This window comes from Austrofundulus limnaeus, unplaced genomic scaffold, assembly GCF_001266775.1.
Source record: "Austrofundulus limnaeus strain Quisiro unplaced genomic scaffold, Austrofundulus_limnaeus-1.0 Scaffold27, whole genome shotgun sequence".
Classification (NCBI taxonomy): Eukaryota; Metazoa; Chordata; class Actinopteri; order Cyprinodontiformes; family Rivulidae; genus Austrofundulus; species Austrofundulus limnaeus.
The window spans coordinates 537517-548657 of NW_013952429.1; the positions used below are offsets into that span (position 1 = coordinate 537517).

Genomic DNA, 11141 nt, shown 5'->3' on the forward strand with positions numbered 1-11141 from the left:
AACACTAGCATTTTCTTTCATATATATATATATATATATATATATATATACACATACACACACACACACAATAGGAATTTAATATATAAAAATTCTGTGCGTCTCCTGGGGGCTAAGCCCCCCTTGTCCTTAAAACCTAGTGACACCCCTGGTCTCAGGACACTGTACATGAAAAAAGAACAATCTAAAGAAGAAGCCAGCAGATTGTGTTGAATCACTTCATCACAGTCTCCTATCCGGAGTAAACGGTGGAGAGGAAAAACTCCCCATTAACAAAAAGAAACCTCCAGCAGAACCAGACTCAGGACAGGTGGCCATCTGCCTCGACCGGTTGGGTTGAAGGACGAGGACAGGAAAGACACAGTCAAACACAAAGGTGCACCTACTTCTGGAACTACCGAGTAGTATTAATGCAACACTACAGAGGGTTTGATTTTAACTCTGTGTTAAATTTACACTCTCAAACTTAGAGTATTGACACCTTAGAAATGTTCTTTTAATACCAGCAAGTGTGGACACATATAGACACTTTGTTGGTGTTGAAAGTAACACTGTGGCTGTTAAATTAACACTGGCATTTTTGTTGTGTGGAATGTTTTAATTTAGTAAGGCTGTGGCATATACAGTACAATATTTTTTATAAATACTTTTTATGGCCAGGTCCTCATTGAGCATGAGAGCTCAATCTCAATGGAGTTTTAAATCTGGTTAAAGGAAATTAGATTGTTGAAAAAAATTAAAAAAAAAAGAAGAAAAACAAACAAACATACAAAAAACAAGAGAGGCAAATAACACAAACGGACCACCGTGGAACAAGCCTTAACTGTTACCAAGTGTCCAGTTTCATTGCACTGATCTGGTTCCCAGCTTAAAAATAGCCCCAACAAATCTGACCTCTACCCCGCTGAGCACACCCAAATGGCAAATGTCTACAGACTCTTTAGCAGGAACTGGATGAGTGCGCAGTACATGTGCATTTTTCCCAAATACGTCTGATTTGAAATAATAGTGGAACAAAACAGCTTTAAAAGTTCATGTTCTTGGGAGTCAATCATAATTCCTCATCGAGCCAACAGAAGAGCCTCAAGGGGAAAAGTTGAATTTTTCATCTGAAAAATGAACTTACAAATATGTGGTCTGACGATCAAGGCTCTTTATTGGGAGTTTTTCATGCCAAGAGAAATTGTCCTCCCTATTTATCCTTGTGGTGATAATGAGATATTAAAGTGTCAGGAATGAGAACTCCATCTCTAACATCTACTTTTCTGAAGGAAACTTGCTGAAGTTGCACAAGTTAAATGACAATTCTTTAAGGAGCCTCCATAGACTGGCATAAAGCAGTCATACACCAGCTTCCATCTTTTCTGATACCATTTAGGGAAAGAGTAACAAGACATAATATAAGACATGAGGACGGCACTTATTCCATAAACACCAGAGGGAGGGAGCTGCCTGGACAGTGACATGGTGGGGTCGTTGTGTTACTTCTACTTACAACATTGTCTGTGTACAGGACGAGTTCACTGAGCAAAACTGAAAAGCCTGGTGGAATGTGGACACAAAGAATGATCCGACACAATTTACTGACAATCAAGAAAGGGGAACTGCTTTAGTTCAAAAAAGATTTATAAGAGCTGCAAATGAAGAGAAATGTGACAAAAAAAAAAAAAAAACATGTTGATGCAACTTTGTGGAAAATGAAAAGTAACAACCAAGGTTTTTACAATTCTGGCTAAAGTAAGTGATGAAACTGGATAAATACTGATTTGACCTGATAATGAATAAACTGTCATTTTTCTCTCAGGTCTAAATGTCACCAGAGATCTTTTGCTGGAGTGTTATAAAGTTAATATTTCCAGTCCCTCAAAAGACACAATCATCAGCTTTGACATGAGTAATTTTACAAACATTAACACCACTCTCAATTTTGCATTATGCATCTATTTCTGTGATTATTTGCAAGAGCCGCAGCTAATTGTAGCATTTCCTGCAGAACTATCAAAGTATTTCTGCTGAAATAATGAGAAACTGACAGCAGTGTAAAGTTTTATAAAACAGCATCTGTATGAACCTCTGTAAAACTTGGCAACAATTCACTTGACCCTGTTTTGGACCGTTCACAGCACAGCAAACTATTGTTTATAACTTTCCAATAGGATCTGATATCTAAACATTGGAATTATTATTTGAAGCATAAAAACTGGCCACAGATGAGAAAAAAAAACACAGTAATGTGTATTAAATGACAGACATCACAGACATTATGCATTCATAAGAAACAAATGGTTAACAATGAAAATCGAAAACAAAAAACAAAAAATCTGATTCTTTTAGTTTCCGAGGAGCCTCCTAAAAACAACAAAAAAAAGGCTAATTTCATTGTCGCACAGCATATTAATAAAAGCTTATTAATGACAGGAAAAACAAAGCAGAAACAGCTGAAGCAAGAGTCAGCCTGTTAACTAAATACACTGAAACAAAACAACAACAACAAACTAACAAAACGAAAAGACATCATTAAGCAGTGTTATACAAAACAAAGTAAAAATGTACCTCAACAATTATAAAAATACAATTTTGACAAAAATAAGATTAATTCTTGGTCCATTAAAACTATGTTACTTCTCTTGCTGAGAAATGAAAAAAAAAAAGTAGTTCCAGAAACATAACCTTAGTGGTGAGAAAGCAAAGGAAAGTTAGCTTTCAAACCAAAACACGTGTAAAAAATGAATCCTGTTATGAAAGTTAGAAGGCACATTTTAGGTAATAATCTTGGATGTCCACTAGAGGGTACTAAAGCACAGACTCAGTCTCTTTCAGCCAGGCTTTCTCAGCTCTCAGGCATTCTTCACAATTTCATAGTTTCTTTAGCAAAGAAAGCTTTGAAAGCCTCTGCGCAGTTTTCCCACAGGTCTATGAGCCTCTTTGGAATCGTTGCTCGCTCTGCCACCCACACAGCATTCACGTACAAAGCAGGAAGAACTATGTCAGCAAAGACATGCCTGAATCACTACTGCTGTATGTCCTGCGGCTTTCCCCTTGGCCGCCCAATGAGGATGAAGGTGAATACGAAGATTCGGGTGATGAAGAGGTGCTGTGTAATCTCAAGATGGCCCCAGTGGCATTGCAGTGAGGTCGAGGCCCGGGCTCAGGGGTGTAGGTGAAAGTCTGGCCCGTGGCGTAGATTATTCCATCATTGCGGACCAGCGTGACGGGAACTTGAACCGGCTGTAGCACCCAGCGCCAGTCCTCCCTGAAGGCAGAGATATCCGGCACCACACACAAGATGATCTCTCCACACCTACAGAACCCAACCCATTAGTGTTTGTATCAGTAAATAAAAGCATGGACACACTGATTTGAACCTTTGCAGACAAAGACCCACCGGTACATGGTGTCTGCCTCCACATCTCCAAACCACACTCTGAGGTTCGGGTTGAAATTTTGTCCCGTCAGCTCCAACATGGCTACGTCTCCACCACCGTTTAACTTCATGCAGATGGAAAAATAAGTTTATTAATTGTAAGTTCATTAAAATTTTAAAATCCGTTTGATTTGTGTTTTTGTTGTAAATGAGAAGATTATTGTGGCTGTGTGTACCTGCAGACTGTCCACCACTGGGACAGGGGTGACCGGTGCGGGGACTGGCCCCATGCCCTCATAAAAGGTATACTCTGCCTTGTCAGTGCTTATGATAGTCCATGAAGCTCCATCGTTAATACTCTCCCTGCCTGAGTCTTTGGAGCATGGTGATGACTTCAAGAAAACAATAAACAGAAACATATTGTTATTGTATCCATTGATCTGTATTACTGGATTGGACATCACGTGACTTATCGTGCGCCGCACACGTGCCATTTCTATGCATTGAGTTTTGACTCAGGAACACCCATGAATGGTGGTAAAAATGACATGCAGCAGACAGTCACGCAAGGAGTATCAAAAAGGGATGCAATATTTTGCCATAAATTGTCAAAAAAACACTACAACAACAAGATCACAAGGTCAAAGTTATCACATTTCACAGGTCATTATATTATTTTTACTTAAAGAAATGCCGGAAATGCAGAAAGTAGGTCAGTTATGCAGCTTGATTTTGACAACCTTCAGGTAAACCAACGAAAAGACAAATTAGCTGTTCCAACAAATTATTATATTTTTTTATTAATATTGTTTTTATGTTAGGATAACATTGTGAGAGGTTGTAACTATGAGGAACATTACCTTTACTATCACTACTAGGCTTTACTGTCTAGATATATATTACTGGTACTGACGTTCTGTCCAGTCAGCATTTGGTATATCCTGTAGTTTATGATCATATATATATATATACACACACACAGTATATATACAGTATATATAAATAAGAGTAAAAAAACTCCAACTTTTTTTCTTCCACTGTACATTACGTGTACTAAGTGATGGAGGGTCCGACCGCATTTATTTTACGACCAGCTGTAAGAATTTGTCTTTAGTCACTTCAGCGCGAATCAAGAACCAGGAAACATACATATACATACATATATAAATTATCACTAAATCTCAACACTATGACATCCATGAGTTAGTTTTATGTGGCAGAAAGGGGCTACTACCGTATATGCGTTAGCAAAAACCTATAGTGAAAAGTTCCCAGACTGCTAACAGATTTATCTCTTGGGCAAATACATATTTTTTACAAACCACAACATAGGTAATTTTCTCAGCTGTTTAATCTAAGCCATATTTTATCGAAATAGGATAAGAAATAAGGGAGCTACGAATATTTTTGTGACAGATTGATGTGCATCCCACACTGAAACTGTACCATTTTGCTGACGTATCTCAGTGCATAGTAATGGCTCCTACGGTGGCGCGTCGCTAGCTATAGCGGCTATAGGCAATGTCAATTCCAGTAATATAGATCAAGGATTATATCATACGGTAAGAAGCTAATGAAACATTCCAAGTAGAATTTCAATATATTTATTTAAAGCTGAAATTATTTCATATATTTAATAATTGCAGTAGGCATAGGCTAAGAATTGTACAATTGTGGATGCAAGTAGTAAATCTAAATTTTAAAGCGTATTTAATTAAAAATACAGGCCAATTACAAAAGCCAGCAGATGTTTCTAAATTTAATACAATTAGGAGGCTTAGGTTCCACATGACAAAATAAAATAAAATACATTGTAAAAATAAAATTAAACTACAGAAAAAGAGAAACCTGCACAACAGAATATTTCTGTAATAGCAAAACAGAAACTAAACCACTTAAATTTGTATTGTTGAACAGAAAAATGCCTCTGCCCACCTGGAACTGGATGATCCTCTCCTGTGAAAGGCAAAGATACATGCCGTCTGTATCTTTCAGGTAGAAGGCACACTTGTGAAGCTGTGACACTGGATCATCTGCATCCAGTAATGCAGCTTGTTTGTCCACTTTGCGGATGACCTTAAAAACAATAAAGCAACAAAGATGTCCATCAGAAAGACATAAACACAACCAGAAAACTAGCTTGTGCTTCGATATCTCACATACCAGTCTGGGTAGAGCCATGCCAGTGACGGAACAGACCAATTTCACTGTCTGGCCATAATGAATGTAGCCGTCTCTCACAGCAAACTCCTCCCCCTCAGACTCGTCATCATCCACTGAACAAAATGTATCAATATTAACTAAACAAACACAAAATGTAAGAGGAGAAATGAGGCTGTGGGAAAGTTCTGACTCACAGAGATGGATGTAGAAGGCTCCCCACTGCTGGGAGCTGGCATGAAAGCTGCCCCCCTCCACATGAAGATACCTGGTACTTACAGTCTGGGAACGCAGGCGGTTGAACAAGGCCACCTTAGTACCAGACGCTATGCACACTGGGAGGAAGGAGACAAAAGGTAAAGTGAATCCAGAACACATCTAATTATTTTTTTAAACTAAAGGTTAAAGTGTGATGAGCGACTTACAATCTGCGTTTTTCAGCGACTGTTTCTTCTTGGAGGGCTTGGAGATGACTTTGATCCTCTTGCTGAGGAAAACACCGATGTTGGAGCTGTTTCCGTATAACATCTTCACTGACAGCATGAAGTGTTTCCTTTTGTCTGAGTCACTGATGTACAGAGTCTTAGCTGTGCAGAAGTTCTACCACAGGGGAAAGAGTTTCGAGCGAGGATCAAGTATGTTACTCTTTTATTTTTTCTTCTTACATCTTTTAAAAGAACAAGTTTCTAAACAGGAAATGGTTATAAAGGTGCACACACCTTTCCCTCCAGATAGAGCTGTTGCATCTCTTGATCACTGTTCCCTATCCCAATGAATGGAAAGGGCTGAGCCTCCTGCTCTGTGCAACCATCCTTCTCCATTTTCGCTGTTTTTTGCTGCCATCCGGTCCCCATAAGATATACACATGGCGGCGGGCAGAAAAACCTAATCAGTACAAGCACAAGTACATATTTATACAGAATCTTCAAAATCTTCTAATTTTAAATCTACTTCACACAAACCTTTTTTCGTTGCCGTATGACTTTTGCGCAACTTTAGCATGCAGTATTAGTACAGTTTGATCATGTTTTTCTTTTAAGTAGTTCCGCATAGCCTCCCTGGAATTAAGAGGAGACAAGTATTAACACTTCAAAACAAGTTCACCCACTTTCAGGGTTTCAAGTATCAGGACTAGGATTGTATATTAGCAAAATAATTATCACAATTAATTGTGGCATTTAACCAATAATTTGACGATTGATGGATGACGATTGCATGTAGCCAACATTGTGACCCTGGTCCGAATTTTCTGGGTTTGTTCTTACTCCAGTTTGTGTCGGAGTCTCAAGTGATTAAACAAATCTGTAGAGTTTTAGGGTTAGCATTAGTTGCTCAGCCCACATGTGCTGCTGATAGTAATTAATTGCACATAACACAATTTTGTCCAACCTAGTCAGGACATGAAAAAAGAAATCTGTTTTTTATTTTTATTTTACCATGTTCTGAAATCTATGGAAGAAGATTAGGGACACAGAGCAATTAAAATGATTTTTTTCATAATTCTGACATTTTCTCAAAATTCTGACTTCAAATAATTCCCTTTCTCACACAGACAGAAGAAATTCTGACTTTAATAACATAATTCTCATTCGTTCTAATTAAAAGTACACCACAGCCCTTCAGCAGCTCGTAGAACCTTATTCAACAGCGAAGACTTGTAGTGGTTTTCTGTTTAACTTTATCAGACTGGTTGTGGAGGACTTATGGCCCACTCTTTTTTATTTATTTATTTTTTTTTACAAAATTTCACAGGTATTATTTCACAGTGTGTTGTGTGAGGGATTTCCTGTAAATCTTACCTTGTTAAACGCTGAGGCTTATATTGCTCACTAAACTTCCTGCAAAATAAAAACGTAGTTTAGAGCAGTGTTTCCCAAAGTTGGGGTCGAGACCCAAAGTGGGGTCCCGAAACATCAAGGTGGGGTCCTGAAAAGATTTTCTGAATTAATTACATTTTTGCCTTAGTTGTTACAAAGGAGTGAGGTTAGTGTATTTAAAATGGATAAATGTAGTATAAAAATATTGTTACAATGCCCATGTTTTGTTGACCTGATACAAATCTTTATCATCCAAAAATATTTGGGGGCTCAGGTCTCTGCTACTGTTATTTTCTGGGTCAAAAGTTGAAAAGTTTGGGAACCACTGCACTTTAGTTCCCAAAGTTGGGCCTGGGACCCAAYTATGGGTCATGAAGCACCTTGGATAATCTCCAAAAATCAGTTTAAAGGGTAATAAAATAATTGCTGATGTAATATTTTTTCTATAACTATTACAAAAACACAAAATAAGTACATATAAGTACTTATATTTGTGTACAAGCTGTTTAGATTGTCAAAAAGCCTGTGTTTTTAGGGTTATTAACAAAGTTCGTGTCCTCAGACCAGTAATATTTGGGGTCACCAAGTTTTTGCCATGGATATTTTGTGGGTCAGAAGATAAAAAAGTTTGGGAACCACTGGTTTAGAGCATTTTACACATATTCCTGTTTTTTTCTCCAGAAGAAAAAAATAAATCCAACCTATAGTGACTGTCCTTTTGTAGCAAATCTGACCAGAAATAGAGCCACTAACTGAACAACTTCAATTTTATGCAAATTTAACAATAATGTAGCTTTTAAAGATGCTGCATCTCAGCCAGAACAAGCCATTTTTTAGATAAACTTTATGAACTTCAGCGTCGTAGCTAAAAGTAATTAATTAGTTATGGAGTCAGAAGTTATTTATTTGGAGATATAAGAGTACCACGTAAGTTACACAGCTTCAGTATTTAAGTAGATTAGCATAAGACAGCATATCAAAACGACTAAATGTATTATTATTAATATTATTTTGCAATAATAAGCAACTTGTGGAGCATTTTATTTGAAGAAAAACTGCACACTACGAAATAGTTTTGCCAACATGCCCCCACATTGAGATTCAAGATAGGGCTGCGTCTGATAAACAAGGCATCAGGTCTACTGTAAACGCATTTACTCAGAAAAGCCCACCACCGAGAAATGCTTCACTATATAAAAAACAAAACAAACCCATTTTTTACAACCATATGCTCTGAATTTCTGCACTCACCCCGTTACAACAGGCGCCATCTTCCAAATTACTCCCCCCTTACGGAAAAAAAAAAAAATCCAACAATCGCGAGATCCATCCCCCAAGCTTTTACCAAACAACACGAGTGTGTGTGTGTGTGTGTGAGTGAGGGGAGGCGGGGGGTGTTCTCTGACGGGCAAAAGGGTGAGAAGAAGAGGTGGGGGCGGGGGCGCGACAGAGGGCACACGCCAAAACAACCGTGGGAAAGTTGTAAAGTCTCGCGAGAACAGCAAAACTCTCACAGTAAACATGAATGGAAGTAGCTCGGAGATATCGCGAGACTTGGAGGAATCTTAATTACAGACTTTTTTTTTCTTACACTGTAAACTCGATTCCCACGCCTTATTGAGCAAGAAGGCAGACAACTTTCGAAACACAGCTGTATATACGTGTGTATAAACCGCTGTAACCTTTTTTTTTCTCAGCATGACCTGTTTTCAAGGAAAAAAAATGCAAAACAGAAAATAATAAATTATAACCACTGGCAACAGTATCAATTCTTTGCAATACTTTTATTAAAGAATCTTATTTATATGTGATATATTTATATGTATACACACATTTTTTCCATAGATGATGATCATTTACATGTATAAAAATTTGACAAAAATGCAATTAATTTATAAACTTAATCAATTTGGACAGCAAGTGTCAAAAGGTGTGAGAGCATTTGATTAATTAGATATTTTAAAAACGATTCTCCAAAAATGCATCAGTGTTCATTACAAAAGATACACAAATACATATGCTGTGATAATTGTGAAATAGCATAATCAAAAACTTGACTCTAAAATACAACAACAAACCACTGTATGTGGAAAAATACAGTCAAATCTTTACAAAATCTGGTAAACCTGTCAACCAATAGCTAGCAAACATTTGGCAAGACAAAGGTCAATTATTCTTCACAAAAACAGACATAAATCTATGTAAAGGCACGAGGCAATTAAAAAAAAGCAATTCAGTGACTGAGAAACTGATAAAACAAAAAAAAAAGGAAACATATTTGATGTTTCAGGATTGATCAAAATGTGAAACAAGCAGCTGATGCAGATTTTAGGTCATCTGGAATGTGTCTTTTTTACTACAAAACAACACCAACAAAAAAGAAAACATGTCAACTCTTCATAGGATGATAATAATGATTAAACTTACACAGAGAAAGCGAGGAAGAGATAAAGTGGATGCTTCAAAAGTTGTTTTTTTAGTGGGACATAACTGCCCTTACAATGGCAGCAGATCTTAGCTCAAAAGTTTAAGGAAGTCAAAAGAAACTTCCTAAACAACTGAAACAACTTCCTTTTCTAGTGTTTTATATAACTAAATGACAGAATTAAGTGTTCAGTGTTATGACACTTACCTGAGTCAGTAATTAATGTTTGGCACTTCAATGTGTGTTCACCAAAAGAAAAAGACAAACAAAACAAACAAAAAGAGACAAAAAGTGCTTTTTCAAATGAAAAAAAAAAATCTGTTTTTAGAATATATCGCCAGCAACCCTGAGGTATACAATGTCTGCATTTGCTGTGCATTATTTAGGTCACTCATCTAAATTTTCCAGAATATCTTTTTTCTGTAGAGAATATAGGCGATCAGGACCCAACAGGATGTGGCCACAAGGTTTTGGGTGAGGTGCTCCTTATGCGATTGGCTGTCGGCCATGCGCCAGCGGAAAGGAAAGTACTCCTCGAACACCTCATGGCCCACATACACAAGGATGGAGTTCATACCTGAATATCAGACATACAAAAACTCTAACTCATTTGTCGAACTGACAGAAGGGCTTGTTTCAATCTTACAAAGTGCAAAAAATAATAATAATAACATCCCATAACTGAGTTCTATGTATGTGATAAAAATGCTCACCAGGGTAGTAGAACGGTGCCCCAGACCACCACTTCTTCACATCGACTGTATAGTAGACCAACACCAACAGCACAAAGGCAAAACAAGCCAAGGTTGTTACATAGGACAGTGACCTTAAGATAAGGAAGCAGACAATATTTTTAAATTATTATTTACCAGTAACAAATTATTATTGATTTAATTTAATTACAGCAAATATTTGTCAGGTATTTTACTGTTCATTTCTAACACTGACATTTCTCCAGAGATATTCAACAAATTCTTACTATTATATCTGTTTTTGTAAAGCTATATTTTTTCAAAATGACAAGACCACAACACATACCTTAAAAAAAACACAAAAAACAATATCTGCAGGAAAACAAATGTTAAGCAGGTAACAATTGACAGCTACTTCTATAGTAAAACAACCCAAGTGATAGTTGGCATCCGATCATAAATGTTTCTTCCAAATTGTAATTTAAAGACACGACAATTGTGTGAAAAATGTTGTGCAGATTTAGTTTTCCACTTTATAATTATTTGTCCAGCCTTCATGACTTTGCAATGAATATTTAACTTATTCAGTTTAAAACTAGCATCTCTTGAGAGGGTGCACATCATATCACAAAGTTTTAAACTTAGAACTCAGTGTTGAAAATGTCTCTCAGTTACTTCCACGC

At 37.1% G+C, this 11141-nt stretch overlaps 2 protein-coding genes across 2 annotated transcripts in view; both read right to left on the reverse strand.

The window, feature by feature from the left end:
• Nucleotides 1-1595: 1595 nt before the first annotated feature.
• Nucleotides 1596-8694, reverse strand: LOC106515197 (recombining binding protein suppressor of hairless). Its single transcript, XM_014004861.1, has 11 exons — nt 8593-8694; nt 7324-7362; nt 6487-6582; nt 6244-6409; nt 5950-6124; nt 5722-5859; nt 5528-5640; nt 5300-5440; nt 3601-3756; nt 3386-3489; nt 1596-3301 (listed from the first exon to the last, which is right to left on the reverse strand). The coding sequence occupies exons 1-11, from the start codon at nt 8610-8612 to the stop codon at nt 2983-2985; spliced, it is 1467 nt and encodes a 488-aa protein (XP_013860315.1). The 5' UTR covers nt 8613-8694; the 3' UTR covers nt 1596-2982.
• A 412-nt stretch (nt 8695-9106) lies between these two features.
• Nucleotides 9107-11141, reverse strand: part of hgsnat (heparan-alpha-glucosaminide N-acetyltransferase) — a 9556-nt gene continuing 7521 nt past the window's right edge. Inside the window, exons 17-18 of the mRNA XM_014004860.1 lie at nt 10480-10592; nt 9107-10343 (exon numbers count right to left, since the gene is read on the reverse strand). Coding sequence (XP_013860314.1) covers nt 10162-10343; nt 10480-10592 — 295 coding nt within the window. The 3' untranslated portion in view covers nt 9107-10161. The remainder of the gene's footprint in view (nt 10344-10479; nt 10593-11141) is intronic.

What these genes read in the sequence shown, in the direction of transcription:
- LOC106515197 (XM_014004861.1), bottom strand. Translation starts at nt 8,612, where the DNA reads ATGGCGCCTGTTGTAACGGG. An exon ending in AAGCCTCAGCGTTTAACAAG is followed by an intron (nt 6,583 to 7,323) that starts GTAAGATTTACA and finishes TCTTAATTCCAG; the next exon opens with GGAGGCTATGCGGAACTACT. An exon ending in GCATGGCTCTACCCAGACTG is followed by an intron (nt 5,441 to 5,527) that starts GTATGTGAGATA and finishes ATTGTTTTTAAG; the next exon opens with GTCATCCGCAAAGTGGACAA.